Raw genomic sequence first — 15693 nt, forward strand, 5'->3', positions numbered from 1 at the left:
CATGCCTGAGGCATAACAGAGGCCGCTATAATGTTTACCATTTCAGTGCTGCGTCCATGTGTACATAACTAATGCACACGACCACAGAAAGCTTTCACAAAGAACTTCTATCTCTATGTATGCGAATGAGAAAGTGAGTGTGTTCGAGACATACCTCATACAGGTAGTACCAGTATCTGCTGATGGCGTGCAGCACCCTCAGGAGCAGGTTGACCTCCAGAGAGGGGTCCTCAAAGGTGATGTTCTCTGGGGGCTCTGAAATGAGGTACGTCTCCAGGGGGTTGGCGACGCTGGGACACACTCCGTCTGCGGTGGGGTGGAGAGGTGATGGGCGCCGACACAGTGAGAATAGTACGCTCAACATATTCACACGGCAATGGAGATGGGGTGGGTTTAGTGTTTGTGGTATCGTTAGCCATCATCGGGCTCCAATTCGTTGGACCATTGTCCCATTGAATGCACGAGGGGGGGCCTTGACGTGGTTCTCACCGTGCCACAGCTCGTCCTGCTTCTTAGCGTTGCGAGGGGAGGTCTTGGTGGGGGCGGTCTGTGCTCTGCCCCTCTTCCCCCCCACGGCGTCCTTGGTGCCGTCCTCGTCCTCCCTGACCGGTTTATACCTGGCAGGGGAAAAACACACACACACACACACAGTGTTCAATGTGGTCGAGGACCTGGACGCGGTTCACGTACACGGACAGCACGCGGTGGTCCTCCGGTGGTACGGGACGATGTGTGCGGGCCCGTCGGGGAGAGGGTACCATATGGTGTGCGTCTTGGTCCAAATGCCGGCGCGCCCCAGCGGGTTGGCCTCGTCGTCGGTGGACTCCCTCTCCTCCTCGGCCTGCAGGCTGAACTGCCTCACGGCCTGGTAAACCGTCATGTTGTAGGGCAGCAGGTGGTCGCCGATGTAGAACTGCAGTCTGTGGCGCACGCTGCCGGAGTTCAGGAACTGAGCCGCCTGGGGATGGGGAGCATGAGGAGGATTCCTTGAGAAGGTGCAGACTGTTGTTGGGAGTCTAGTGAAGATTTATAGGATGGCATGATAATCCGTCTGGGAAGGATAAATGGATCTTCGGGAACATACCAATGATTCGTCTATTTCGTCGTCTGAACCGTCGTCGTCGCTGTCTTCGTCCTCCTCTCTGATCCTCCCGTAACCTGTATCGAGTGACCCGGGTGAGTAACCTGCACCGCCATTTATTTATTCATTCCCCCTCATCTGTTAGCACCAGCATACAGCATACCAGACATGACTTAATGATGTTAAATCATGCCCATGCCGATGTATTGGTATTGATGTGCTGATGCATTCAAAATAACACCATATGCTGCATTCCATGGTTCCCAAGGTCATGTGTGGAGCGAGTGTTACCTCGGACCACGAGGTATCTCTCGATAGCCTGCACCAGGGCCAGGGGGTCGATCTTCACTGGGCCCCCCTTCCATTGTTTCACATTAGTGCAATCTGGGTGTCTCTGAAGTTGACACTTCAGCTGGTGAGTGTTGAAGAACTTAAGTGCTTGCGAGCCCCTGTGGAAAAACATAAAAATACCAAAAACCATGAACATACCTTAAATGGGTGCGAAACACACACAAACACGCATAGATAAATAAAGGAGAGAAAGTGAGAGAAGACCACAGGCGGTGGTATTATTTAAACCCTCAAGGTGAGCGGACCCACTGACCTGCTGCCGCTGCCGTTGCCACTGGGGAAGTCGTGCACCTTGACAGGGAACTGCTCCATCTGGCTCAGGCAGTTGTTCATCTTGTGCACCAGAGCCAAGAGAGGCCCGTTCTCTGATGGATCCAGACGACCAGCCGTCTCCATTCCGGGAAGCTAAAATAGCAAACAGTAAGACACAACATAAGCTCGCAATCATCCTTTAGCATGGCTTCAGCCAACTGTACACAAGTCACGCCACAATTGATCAAAGCTGTGTGTGCCAAATCCCTTTTCTGCAAAATTAGGAATTTGTACACTCAAATAGTAGAGAGACTTCTCTCATCGCCAGAAGCTCTGCAAAACACTGCCTCGGGTCACAATTTTTCCCTTTTCAGCCACACAGACTGCATTCTAGTTCTCCTCACCGGACAGCCGTAGAAGACGTTGAGGAACCTCTTGAGCCGCACGTCACGGCCAACCAAGTCGCGGCCCACCACGTCGCGGTCCGTGTTTGAGGTCAGGTAGAGGAGCAGCTGCTTCACCAGCCCGCTGTGCTGGATCTCGAATGACGACACGTCCGACTCCGACACGATGCCCGAGATCTCCAGCAGACACTCGACGCCTCCGTCCACCTTCAGATTAAAAACCCACATAGCGGACTCTCAAGCACCTGCTTTCGCTTGCTGGTCAACCATCAATCAAACATATCCTGTGGTGGTGTGATGGTGGCCGTCCCATTTACCTGCATATTGAGCTGCTCGGTGGCAGCGCAGAGCCTCTGGAGAACGTTCAGAGCGGGGTTGCTGCAGTCCACGTTCTCAGAGTTGAAGTAGCGCTCCACAAACTTGCAGGCTGTTTCTTTAATCCAGGCCTTGATCTTGTCCCTAGAAAGATTTACTTATTACCGATTTAAAGACGGAAAATACATTTGCCCAGCTCAGTTTTGCTTGGCCGGGGGAAATAAACAAAACTAACACAACAGAAGCGCAGTACGTTTGCAGTGGTACCTGTTGTTTGAGATTGAGTCTTTGGGAGGGGCCCTTGCCAAGCCACTGACCCCGGCTGTGCGTGAGGGCTCAGAGTTGGCGCTGTTGGTCTGGGTTCCAAGCTTGCCCCACGTTTTGGGGTTGAGACTGGCCAAGAAGGAGGACTTGGGGGACTGAGTAGTGGTAGGGCTCTTTGCTATGGGGAGCCAATGGAGATTGCCATGTTAAAAAACAACAACAATGACAATAACTTCAAACATCTGCATTTTCTTCATCTATTTCACAAATGTATTCAACGTAAAATATTCACAAACATAATTAATCATAACTATTAAATCTAATCCACAACTAAATGCTAGAGAAGTACTGCTGGGAATCTTGTGAATATCATTTCTTTACAGTACTGTAAAGCCAATTTCTAACTATAATTGGAAAGTAGTGGCGGGCCTTACCCTGATTGTCTACTTTGTCTTCATCTCTTGGGGGAGAATACTTGGGTCTTCTAGGTCCTCGTTTGGGTAGCCGCTTCCTCTTGAGCACATCACTTAACCGCCTTGAACCGAGTAAAATAGTATTAGTGACTGGTGTTCAACCGACTGTGGTGAAAAAAGCACGAGGAAAGTGGAATCACGACCCGCTCACCCCTGTGGACTGAGGTCCAGAGAGTCATCCATGCTGTGCTGGAAGCTGGGCGAGCCCAGGTCGGGGGTAACGTTGGTGGCGGCCGTGGTGGACGCGGTGCTGATGGTCGTGGTGCAAAGACTGGTGGTGCCACTAGTGCAAGCCTTTGGAGGACTGGTGACCAGGAAGCTCTCGGACTCTGCCAGGTTCTTCACCTGATGCATCACACCTGTGGAGCAGCGAGGAGGTTGTTGGAGAACCCAAGCATTGACAACGCATACTCGTGTGATAAACAATTAAGCAAGATGATATGAATGGGTGGGCCTTGTGGTCATTCATGTCACGGCAGCGTTAAGGGTCAAGGTCATCAAGCAACCCCTCGAGAGTCAAATTTTGATCATACCACGGATAACAAATAAGTACATAATAAAAATGTACTTATTCTAGGGCATGGACCTCTCAAGTGAAATAAATTTGTTTGTTTGTTACTCTGGACATGATGTTTGACTGTTACACGGAAAGTGTCCAGGGACTCCTACTCAAGCTTGTTGTATCCATGTACGGAATTTGCAACAACACATTCATTTGAATCTAGTTGCGCTCTTTTATAGCTATATTAATTTGGAATAGAGGACTGACTTGGAGTTTATTAGTATACATTGTTAGGTCTGGGCATTTTAGCCCCAAATCCCCAATTAACCAGGTCTGTTAAGAATTGTAAATGCTTTATATCGAGTACAATGACAGAAAGGCTGACACCATCTTTAAAGTGATGTGACTGATGACTTTTGGAGCTGGTCTTCAAGGCGGATACCACTAGATTGGAGTAGGGTTAACATTTAGCAGACGCTTTTATACAAAAGGGACTTACAATAAGTACATTTGTCAAAAGAAAGAAACTATAGCGCTGTCAGTACAGTAGTGCCAAGCACCTACAACTGCAAGGTCAACCCCTTCCCTTTATACAACAGAGATAGCTAGGATAGGATGCCTAATGCTTATTTTAAGTACCAACGGACGTACAACTTACAATAAGTGCATACATTTAGTTCCATTCTTAGGGGTATAAGGCGTCTGATTATGCATGTGTGGAAGCGTTGCATGGTCAATTAAAAGTTGTTGACAGGGCAATGGGTTGAACTTATTCTGGTTTGTACGAAGTAAAACCCGAGCAAACCACTGGAGGAGGTAATTGCTTGCCGAGATCACTTTAGATTGTCTCTAGTGGAGAAGACTACCATTACAATGATGTCAGTGCAGCATTGATTACCTTCTCTTCTAAAATAGACACTGAAGACGTCGGGCAACTTCTGCATGAGGATCTCAGCCATCTGCAGGGAACCGACTACAATCTTCAGATCCAGACTGGATAGCATGGAGGCAATGTGACTGTGAGGAGGAAGCATAGACATGCAGTGACCGGTCAGTTGAATCTAGCATTGCTAAAGTCAAGTTTAGCTCGGCTAGCTACAAGCATTACCCCAGCTATGCTAAGGCAAAGCTTAGCCTTAATATGGACGATTATTTATATTCAAGAAAAGAGCTAATAAATATTTTTAATGATACACTAAGTGAAGTTGAAGCATCATCTTTAGCACAGGTTTTAATCTGCGGATGGCATTGGACGATAATTGGAAGTGACATGGTATATAATTAGATTCAGTTTATGTTGTCAGTTCTACAATTACCTTTATATGTACACTCTGTACTTACTTCATAGATGCATCTTTATCTATACTTTTTTTAATCTAGCATATTTAATGTGGTAGTATTCAGTGACTTGTCCTAAGAATGTCAGTGGCCAGTCTGACTCTGTCGTTCTGTTGATCTGACCACGAAAGACTTGACCTAAAGATGGCAGCCGACTCAGAGAAGCCGTCTTGCTTGCACTTTCACTCCTACGCATAACATTTAACGGACTGCTGGAAACTCGGGCCGCGTTTACCTGGACACAGAGTGGTTTCTCAGAACGTCTTTCAGCAGGTCTGCGTCCGCAAAGAAGATGATCCTGAGAATGGCTCTAAGGCACTTGTGTCTGACGGCGGGGCCGGCGGAGGAGCTGTACACCTCGTACAGGACCCCGAACAGGGTCTTGATGAAGCACTTGGCCAGCTCGGGGTCATCCTTCATCAGCTGTGCGCGGGCGTCCTCCCGCCGCACCTCTTGGTGGCTCCCTGGAGGCACAGACACAGTGGCTTCAACATCTTGCACCGTCGTGGATGTTAACACATTTTATTGCATAAAGCAGACAGAACCAAGGTGGGGCAATACTTCAATATGATATTTTATGGTCTGTAGGGTATTGTATCATGAGATTAAGGTATGGACTCGTCATGATCGCCAGTTTTGCCCTTAAAAATGATCAAAATATTAGAAATTATATATTGGGAAGGAAAACTTGTTACTGGTATTAAATGACCATATACTTTACCGTAATTACCTTCAGTTTGACTGATAAATAGGGTATTTCGAATTCATAAGCATGATATTTATCGATATTGTGTAACATTTCCATGGTTATCATGACAATACATTTTTCCATATTGCCCATACCCATTAGGAACCTCATCCCCAATAAAGTTCAAATAGGCTTACTGCAGCCATGTCGTTTTGATTTCTTCCTCGCAAGCTAAAACAAAACCTGTAATACAAAACTCAATGACGCCAACGCACGACTAGCCATGATACCCTGGCACTGGGCTCAGCCTTACCTGTATTGGGATTAGCAAGAGGATTCGGTTTCCTCTGGATTCCTCGTGCCGTGCCTGTGTCTTCATTGATCTGCTGCATAGAGTTAAAGTCAATGGTGTAGACACGTCCCAGGGTAGACAAGCTGATCTCATCCTCTCCGTTCTGGTGTGCCGTCTGCAGGAGTCGACAGCCACGTTTAGCCACCACGCGTCACTGTCACTTATCGTCACTTACTGCTGAAGTAAAGGACCACTAACGAATGCCAAGCACGTGGAAACTAAGGCCAGTGTACTACGGACATTTAAGAGCCCTCCCAGATAACGGCTGCAAAGCAACGGGATAGGTCGTCTCCGAACCAATCGATTATTCATCGCGTTTTAACGCTCGCTACCGCAAAGTGAGTTTAGGAGGAACGGTCACTGTTTCAACATGAAATAAGATGTTACTAATCGTGGCCATTCGTTCCCAAAAGGGATGTTGCCTGGCGTAACTGAATTGACTTGATTAACATTCAACCAAATACCAAATCGACGCAGCTTAATCTTGTTGATAAATAACGTCCAGTCTAAAAGAATGCACATGTTGGCGATATATAGACACGCATACCTCGATGATGCGGCTGTCGATGCGGTTGTACGGGTGCCAGAGCCCCCGGTCATCTCTCCATTGCCAGATGGCCCCTTCGGTGGCCTGAGCACTGCCCTTCTTCAGCATGACGTCCACAGCAAAGATGCCCTCTCTTGGCAGGCAGGGCATCAGCTCACTTTAGAAACAACAGGGGTCGGTGAGGAGGACGCCATATGCCACCATGTATTCTAGAATACATACTCTATTTAAAAACACCATTGAGCACCAGATGGGCGGATTAGGTTATGATCGTCGCTGAGAGGGCATACATTAGATCATGGATTATATCTCCCCATAAGTAGTCCGTGGATTTATCTCCGGGTGGCTCGAATGACCACAGTAGCATATTATGGAATATGTAGCCATCATTTGTAGATATCCATCCAACCAAACCTTTTTCAACTCCTTCACCACAATACAGGCACAATTTTTCAGTTAAAATTATGACGATGAAAAGAATGACGAATCGATGGTGCTTATCTATTAAAATAACATGATTTCCATTTTCTAGCCAGGGGTAAGCACATTTCAACAACTGAAAATAACATAAATGGTACATTTGATAAACAATGCATTAACATGAGCCCGTTATGGAGGAGGGCCCCAGGACAAGAGAAGGAACTGTGTATATTGAGATGAAGATGCTCTTGAGTGTTACCATATGAGGGAGGTGAGTTCATAGAGCTCTTGAGGGCTGCGGGGAACCAGGTCAATTTGCTCCTGGCAGCTACCGTTGGACGCGCCACACAGGAGGAAGCGAAGGGTCTCGGCTATATCTGCAACACACACAGAGATACACACGTTAAGTTACTCTTGCAGGTCAAACCGCAACTAGCACTGAGGACATGAGTACAAGGGAGACAAAAAAATTATAATTTAACTTCTAACAAAATTCTGCATCAAACATGTTATTTAATCAAGCAGGAATTCCCACTGTGCGTGAAAAATCTGCCAGAAGGTGTTGTACATAGTCAAATGTTAGATTAGTTCCTTGCTTACATAACCTATATTGCAAAAGCATAAATAAGAATAAATGAAGTAACTATTTAGATCTGTAACTGAATACAGAAACCGGGCTTAGTTAGACCAGACGAAGGACTGGGAATGGCCAGACTGGGAATGGCTGTGCTTCAGAGGAGAACAGAATATGACTAAGTGACCAAGCACGCTTTTGTCTCGGTGTGTGTATGCGTGTTTATTAGTGTCAGTGACACGACACTCACTCTGCTTCATGAGCTGCACGGCCAGGCAGGGGCAGTTGGAGCACATGAGGGAGAACATGCGCACCACCATGATGAACATCCCCGAGCTCAGCACCGGAGGGGTCACCACCAGCAGCTGCTGAATATTGGTCAGCAGATCCGGAGAGGCCACTTGCTGCAGCAGGTTCTAGAGACACACACACACACACACACACACACACACACACACACACACACACACACACACACACACACACACACACACACACACACACACACACACACACACACACACACACACACACACACACACACACACACACACAAAAACAATCAAGGAAAGTGGCCCGGAGGACAAACAAAGGATAACAAACGCATACCGTGTACAACATTGGCATGACAACCATGAATAGGGGCCGGGGCTACACATACCTCCTCGTGTTGAAAGTTGTCGACCAGTCGGGCGAAACATAGACAAGTGCTTTCAACGGATTTCTTGTCCTGGAATGGGAGAAAGTAACAACTGATAAGTCGCCGACCAAATACAACCAAAAAATATAGATACAGTATCAGAGAGCGTGTTGCGGGAAAATGCAGTTAAATGATAGAACAAAATATGTGTGTGCCTGTTTTTGAGTGCAGTTCTACAATGTATTAGTATATGAAGTGATTAAATATGATTCATATTTAAACATGTTTTCCTCTGGCATCAATGGTACCTGGTGAGTGAGTCTCTGAGTCAGCAACGGTAAAGAATCAGCAACAAAATTGAATTCATCGGGTGTAATGCTCTGGCAGCAGTTGGCTGCGATGGCCAGGGCATTCCTCTGGGCATTGATGCTGAAGAACTCCAAGTACAGCAGACAGTCGGCGAGCCCACCCTACGTGGGAAGAGACGAGCACAAGGATGATTAATGCATGTCGACTGTGCCACATGATGTTCTGATGTCACCACAGAACCCCTTTCCTGGAGTTGTGAATCAGGACATCAGAAAGGGCAGTGCAAGCAGAATCAGTGACATGGTGTGAGGTGAAAGTGTCTGGCTATGCTTCTCCATCCAGATCTGTCCAGCTATCCATCCAGAGACAGATCAATCCATCCATCTAGAGAGACATTCATAGTCGTGGGCAAACAGTTCTGTGTTGAAGATCGAGAGGGAAGGAGTAAAAAAAAAAAAAGCAGTACTTACAGCCTGTAGAATGGCTTTGCTGTGTCGCCTTGACAACATCTCCAAGGCTGTCAGCGCCTGCTCTGCTACGTCTATGAACTGTATCACCTGAAGCTGCAATAGGTTTAAAGAGGCAGATTAGCATGTCTGTAGGCCGTCACCAAAAAAGAATGCATCCAAAAGCAAAAGTAACACCTTACCTTTTCCAGGAAGACAGGAATGGCATCGACCACCACAGCAGAAGAACGAGGAAGTGCTTCCATCATATAGGTGAGAGCACGGGATGCATGATTCATCTGTGTGCATGGAGGGAAGACGGTCTGAATGCAGCCTCCGCCGTAATGGACAGCACATACATTTGTATACACATTCAATCACAGGAATACTTACAATATCAAAATTATGTTCCATCTGTAACAATGCAATCTGTAATAGAAAGTCAGAATATTTAAACATCACACAAGGACATGGACTATCCCTGCAGAATAACTGTTACGGATCACAATAATATACAATTAAGGAAATGTGTTCCAAGACAATTTATTTTACCCAACTAAAAACTACCCTAGAAATGTGCTTTGCCTCCATTTTACAGATATGAAAACATTTGAAATGGTAATCATGTTTGATGATGCATATCTAAATCTGAGTGGATGCTAGGTTAGCAAAAAGTAATCAGACCGGGAGCTTTACATCGAGCCATGAGCCGTTACCGATAGAAAAATAATCTTACCAAGGCTGGCACCACACTCTTGACTGGGAAGCCACCCAGTGTTTCTTCATTGCCCATTACCAACAGCTGGCACATCTCTATGGCAGCCTGGAGCTGCTGGGACTCGTCGCCTGTAGCCTGCAGGCCCTGGAGCAGCTGCTGAGCTTTGGAGCCTGGGCGCAACAGAGGGCACAGGATGTAAACAGCAGAGAAAACACAACAACCTGGGTTGGCGTGACACTCCAGAGTGTCCCTTCAAATTAACCAATAGCAAAAGATTACCAATCGAGACCCTTTTCACATTCATAAAATGATACATTGAAAATGCTGTTGTCTGGAGTTTCAGGGATCGATTCCTTTAACCCATTTTCTGCATCTTTTGTTCACCTCTTTAAAATCTTTTTTAACAGTCTAGCCTTATTACATGATGAGATTGAACTTTAGACCACCTGGTCAATTAAATAAATCATAGGTCGGTAAGATTCTAACCATTTAAAAAAGGGGCAAGACATGTCCTGGGACTTAAGTGCAAATTGCCAATTTGTTTTTTTAGTAAGCAGACAGGAAAGAAGAGAACAAGTGGAAGTGGGAGGAGGAGGAGGAACTCACTGGCTCCACTGCCTATGGTCCTGTGGAACAGCTGCGACATGCGAGGCCCGAGGGGTCCAAAGAGATGTGGGGGGAGACCTCTGGCCTCCAGAAGGGCTGTAGACGACAAGACAGCAGGGTTAGAAGGGCAACCCTGCTAAAGCTGGAATGCAAATGACTCGGAGGCTTCAAGAAAGAGAGCACGTGAAAAGTAGGTGACCCGCTCCAAACAGTAGTGGTTTAATACAAACAGACCCTGTATTATTTAATAGTAAAGAAATACATTACCCTGTAATCTCCCCATTTCAGAGTCGTCTGACTCACTCTCTCCAGAGGTAGTCATACCAACAGCTCCAGCAACTGAACTAGAAGCTGTTGAGAACAAAAAAAACACATTTCAGTAATGTTACCTCAACTGTCCCTGGAAAATAAGGCTTTAAGAATTCTTGTAGTAGGGGAGGGACAAATGCAGACCGATACGTCATTTTTTGAGTGATAGGCTATGTTGTTTTAGAAATAACATTAATCATGAATCAAAATAATATCAAAGGCTCTGTAGTTTTTCTTTCTATAATCATATGGTTGGATAAATGGTAGACGGTGGGTAGACCACTTTCCACTGCAATGCTGCCCAGCGCGGCGCTCAGTGGCTCGTCCGGTGTGCGACCCACTTTATATTGAAGCTGACCCGGACAAAGAGAGGATCTGAAACCCACTCACCTTCTCCAAACAGCACTTGCCTGATATTACGGCTAATAGATAGTGTAGAATGAGGGTAGCTCTGTGGCCAAATATTTAATTTAGAGATTTATTTAATTATATATTTGTTTATATTCAAGATCTTATTTGGTTGACTACAGCCCTAGCAGGGATGATTTCAAGTCAAAAAAGGATGTCGGGATAATTGTGCGTGTGTAACAACAGGACTTTGCATTGAATGATGGATGGGGTTGCTCATTTAAATCATACCTCAGCATTACTTGGCTTTTAGAAGGAAAACCCTAAGTTCTCCAATGTTTTGTATTATGGGGGTGCGGTGTTAGGTTTTGCTTTACAGAAACATTTTTGAGTGTCATTGATGGTCTGGTAACCCCCTTGTGTACTGGCTGTGGCACTATCCAATTATTGTCTTCTCGTAGTAGATCACATATACCGTGGAAAAAACCCTCCAAATTTTGACAGTCTTTTGAAAACCATTAAAAACACGAACTGAGTCAATAGCAGCAGTCATATCATACCACTGGTTAAAATGATTAGACAAAGGAGCTTTCCATCTCCAGAGACAAAGCCAAAGTTTGATACACATTCATTTCAGTACTGTTTTTGTATAAAAGGCTAATTGTAGCCTATTGGGTTACGAACTGAATGGAGATTCTGTCATGAAAGGATGCACATATTGTCATCATATGGTGAAAGGTTAATTTGTTGGTAAAGGCAGTTGATTACTACAGGAGGCGCTATCCTGATTAGGGCCCGACCGATATTGATTTTTGAGTGCCGATGTCGATTATTTTCAGAGAAAATTTACGATTACATCGGCCGATTTAAAGAAAAAAAGAAAAAAAAAAACGTAGTTTTTGATACCTTAAATATACTTTAAACACTTTTGACGAATATGTGAATTGAATGCAGAACCTTTGAGTGTTTTAGAATACATTTACAGTCAAAAATGAGTCTAATGTAAAATGTAAAATAAATAACTAACTCCCAATGTGCTGCGCTCGTGAGCAGTGACTAACACGTGCGTGCTGAGCAGTATGGTCTCACCGTTAGTCTACAGTATAACAAATTAACATGGCCTGGGACCTAAAGAAAAACAGGCACAACATGCTCAAACAACGCGTCTTGTGTACATTGGTGAGGTGAGCGCGCAGCTGGCTGAGCGAGCGTGCTTTCATGTTGTACGGTAAAATTCAATCTCCTCTTTTTTACTCCACCTAAAGTTGTTAGTTAGCAAGGCAAGTAGGAGCGCAATCTGCAGGATACTAATCGCAATAACATTTATAAAAAAAAAATAAAATCGGTTGTAATCGGCGTCTTTTTGGCCGATGCCGATTATTTTCAAAAAGGCTATAATCGGCCGATTAAATCGGCAGGCCGATAAATCGGTCGGGCCCTAATCCTGATATGCCAATTGCCAATATATTATTTTAAAGCATTTAAGACACAATAAAGTCATAACAAATTAGGCATAATTTAGCCGCATAAATGAAGAAATATAGCCTATATGATTTGACGATCAATCAACGATGTGTATTGTCTGAGGATTCATATTAGACCATGCAAAATCTTAGCTGGGGTGACCCTTAGTTTAAAGCATACAATTTGTAATGAGATTATTTCTAAATGGCTGGGACATTTAGACATAATCTCAATGTTAGGCAAATTAGTCTGCCGACGTATGAAAAAGACACGGCTGTTTGTAAGCTACATTGTAACAACATTCATAGAGTTGTTTGTATTGATCATTAATTAATACATTCAGGGGTTGACATTAAGGTTTCAAAAGCACTTGCCCATCGGGCAAGTACAGGTCAGGTACAACTTGCCCGAATGTGATGTTCACTTGCCCAAATTATAATCAGAATCTTGAACAGGCACTTTTTGCCAGGCACGCGGCCTGGTTTTGGGGGGGGGCTCAGAAAAATCATCCTAGCTCAGACTGAAGCTGAATGTTAGCTTCCACACAAAAAATAACAAACTTCCCTTTGTTTACTTATTTATCGAGCGGTCACATCGTGCCATGAAGTGATTTCAGTCCACCGTTGCAACCTATTAAAGCCATCGCCAAGTTATATGTAGACCTGCATGATTTCATGCAAATGTACTTAACTAAATGTCAGAGGTAGTAGCAAAGATATGTCTTTTTTAACTTTCACGTTTCTTGTAGCTCTAACTGAATAATCACAATCGCGTTTCTAGTAGTGTTGTCAGTCACGATACTGGATTTTCTAACTTTGACACTATACCTGGAAATATATCGATATTCTATACCATTTTCGATATCAGGGGAAAAGTTTTTTTCAGGAAAGAACATACCCAAAGTAAATAGAGTATATCTCCACAACTGCAAGGGCGATAATGTCATCTTTGTGCCAAAAGAAAGATTGTTGTGCAAGTGAAATATTCAATGGGGATGATACTTGGTTAAAGTGAATAAAGCCATGGAACACGGCATAAGTGGAAGATAACATTTCCACCTGAAATAATTATCAGTTGGTCGTTATCATTTGGGAGCGATGTCTTACTATGAGACACAAATAAAGGTAGATATCTTACAATTTTGACACTTGACACCTCTATTTAAATTTCAGGGCCAATATATTCGAATGCACCAAGCCAAACACTCGCAAATAAAGATATGGCCACTAGATTGCGCTGAAGAATATGTTTTCTGATTGAAGGCAATTTACCTATTTCCTAAGAAACCTTCTCTTATTCATTGATTGAAAATACCATGATTAGTTGCAAAATTTGGCCCAGACACTGGGTTATCTGTTTGTGGTGGTTTTATTCGACCAGAATCAACTTTGTGGACAAAAATCACAAAGGTAATACTTCATTTTTGGTTGTTAAAAGAAAAGGGGACGTTTCTTCTTGAGTTGTTATTTGCGAGTTTTAGTCACAGAATGATATGGTTTGGACTGTTGGAATAAGTGGAGGCTCAGCTTTCATGTAATATATAGTTTGTGAGGGTCCAATTTCGTGAAAAAGATCGCTATTGCTGTGCATGTGCACAGTTATGAAACCCAAAACAGTGTTCTTGCATATGACTTTCCTTGGTAATTTGCCTCAATCCAAAGTACTTCCAAACTGCACTCCTCCATTTTCCTTCTACCTAAACCGTTCGCGGAGGCGCTGCACTTGCGATGCTAGCTTTGTTGGGTAACCTTTAGCCAACACCTTTGAATCACAGCCAGAGAACGCACTGCGAGTGACAGAAGGCGGGGCTATATTCACACTGAAGCGATGCGTGTCTGTTAACTCGCTTTCCGAGAGAAGAGAAGACGGCGCGCTGATCTATTGCAAATACTTATATTTTGTGTTATTTTGCGGCAAAAAAGGTTGTTCTGCAGTTTCTAAAAACATTTGAATAAATAGCCTTTATATTAACATCCACCCAAAATTCACTTGCCCGTTCGGGCAACCAGAAATCAATCTCAACTTGCCCAAATATGACTTTTGGTTGCCCCGGGCAAGCGGGCAACCGTTAATGTGGAGGCCTGACATTGATTGGTTACTTTTGTAAACGTTAAGATGTTCAGTTGTATACCAACTTTCTCCTTAAGAAAGACAACCTCAAGCACAAAGATCTCCAAAACATTAATATATTAAATAACACTCCAAATTCACACCAAGACTCATCCGCAAGCTGCCAATCGTTACACTATTTCCACTTGGATTAAAAAAATGTAACAGTCATGATTGAATACTCTGAATACAGAGGGCATTTCGATGAAAGGATACACTGGCCTCAAAGGCTAGGAGATTGAGGGTTGAATCCATAGATCTTATCACGTGGACGATTCCTATTGGAAAATGCCCCATGTCGTAACTGATGTAAAATATGTAATTTAGTTTGGCCTAATATTTCCTTGACGTTTATTCGTTGCGTGCCTGATGTAAATGGACCTTGAAACCTATTAAACTGATCTTATCAGTTATTGGAAAGAAGTGCTACTCGACCAATCGGAAATGTCAGTGCTTTAAGGTTCGAAAGTTCCTGTTCTTTGGGAACTCCCTAAGAAGGGACTTTATTGGGGGGGAGGGGGGGAAATCTACCAGGAACTTAATTTAGACCCTGGTCATAATTCATTGAAAAGATTCCTAGTTCCTAGGGAAAGGGTAAAAAAAAAAGGGTAAAAAAAATTATCCCACAACTATGAAAAAAATGTGTGAATATAACAGACCAAACTGTAGCATAGTGAACAACGTACCGGAGGCCCCTTGCGGCGCCTCATCAGTGCGAGCGGCGGATGAGTTGGCCCCATCCTGGTTGTTGTCGGAGTCGGCCATTTTCTCCTGTCGGCGAGCGTCGGCTGCCCCGCGCTTGCCCAGGCCTGAGCCCCGCCGACTGAGCAGAGGGAAGAGAGAGGGTGTGAGCCAATAGCTCAGTGGGTCCATCGCTTCAGTGCAAGAACCATATCACAGTGGCCAATAGGGCGAGCTAGCTCAAGGCCAGGGTAGGTCCTCCCGTGTCTGTTCCGTTACCTGGTGCTGGCACAGGAGCCCGTGGTCTTCTGGCGTGTGCTCCGCCGAAAGCTGGGGAGCTCTGCTGGAGGAGACTCGCTGCGCTTCTTAGTGGACTTCCTCAAACCTGATCAATGAAAACAAAAAGTACCCAAAGCTATTAACAAATGCACCGGCTACCTCTATTGTGAAAACATTTCCAAATAAAAAGCTTTTCTTAGAAAAATTCAAAAATTCCCAGAGA

At 44.6% G+C, this 15693-nt stretch overlaps 1 protein-coding gene across 9 annotated transcripts in view; it reads right to left on the reverse strand.

The window, feature by feature from the left end:
- The window catches only part of trip12 (thyroid hormone receptor interactor 12), a 33971-nt gene that overhangs the window by 10628 nt on the left and 7650 nt on the right, over nucleotides 1-15693 (reverse strand). For 3 of the 9 annotated variants that reach the window (XM_060074347.1, XM_060074341.1, XM_060074342.1), the window contains 27 exons: nucleotides 15471-15576; nucleotides 15197-15333; nucleotides 10548-10631; nucleotides 10281-10376; nucleotides 9693-9844; nucleotides 9350-9385; nucleotides 9160-9255; nucleotides 8981-9073; nucleotides 8510-8671; nucleotides 8223-8291; nucleotides 7812-7977; nucleotides 7247-7364; nucleotides 6568-6724; nucleotides 5982-6135; nucleotides 5216-5444; nucleotides 4541-4659; nucleotides 3292-3499; nucleotides 3102-3202; nucleotides 2671-2845; nucleotides 2406-2547; nucleotides 2089-2298; nucleotides 1686-1837; nucleotides 1373-1530; nucleotides 1085-1158; nucleotides 759-958; nucleotides 490-617; nucleotides 155-306 (listed from right to left, as the gene is read on the reverse strand). In XM_060074347.1, coding sequence (XP_059930330.1) covers nucleotides 155-306; nucleotides 490-617; nucleotides 759-958; nucleotides 1085-1158; nucleotides 1373-1530; nucleotides 1686-1837; nucleotides 2089-2298; nucleotides 2406-2547; nucleotides 2671-2845; nucleotides 3102-3202; nucleotides 3292-3499; nucleotides 4541-4659; nucleotides 5216-5444; nucleotides 5982-6135; nucleotides 6568-6724; nucleotides 7247-7364; nucleotides 7812-7977; nucleotides 8223-8291; nucleotides 8510-8671; nucleotides 8981-9073; nucleotides 9160-9255; nucleotides 9350-9385; nucleotides 9693-9844; nucleotides 10281-10376; nucleotides 10548-10631; nucleotides 15197-15333; nucleotides 15471-15576 — 3674 coding nt within the window. The remainder of the gene's footprint in view (nucleotides 1-154; nucleotides 307-489; nucleotides 618-758; nucleotides 959-1084; nucleotides 1159-1372; nucleotides 1531-1685; nucleotides 1838-2088; nucleotides 2299-2405; nucleotides 2548-2670; nucleotides 2846-3101; nucleotides 3203-3291; nucleotides 3500-4540; nucleotides 4660-5215; nucleotides 5445-5981; nucleotides 6136-6567; nucleotides 6725-7246; nucleotides 7365-7811; nucleotides 7978-8222; nucleotides 8292-8509; nucleotides 8672-8980; nucleotides 9074-9159; nucleotides 9256-9349; nucleotides 9386-9692; nucleotides 9845-10280; nucleotides 10377-10547; nucleotides 10632-15196; nucleotides 15334-15470; nucleotides 15577-15693) is intronic. The other 6 variants (XM_060074349.1, XM_060074345.1, XM_060074348.1 and 3 more) reach the window with 4 other exon arrangements.

This window comes from Gadus macrocephalus, chromosome 16 (assembly GCF_031168955.1).
Source record: "Gadus macrocephalus chromosome 16, ASM3116895v1".
NCBI classification, from domain to species: Eukaryota; Metazoa; Chordata; class Actinopteri; order Gadiformes; family Gadidae; genus Gadus; species Gadus macrocephalus.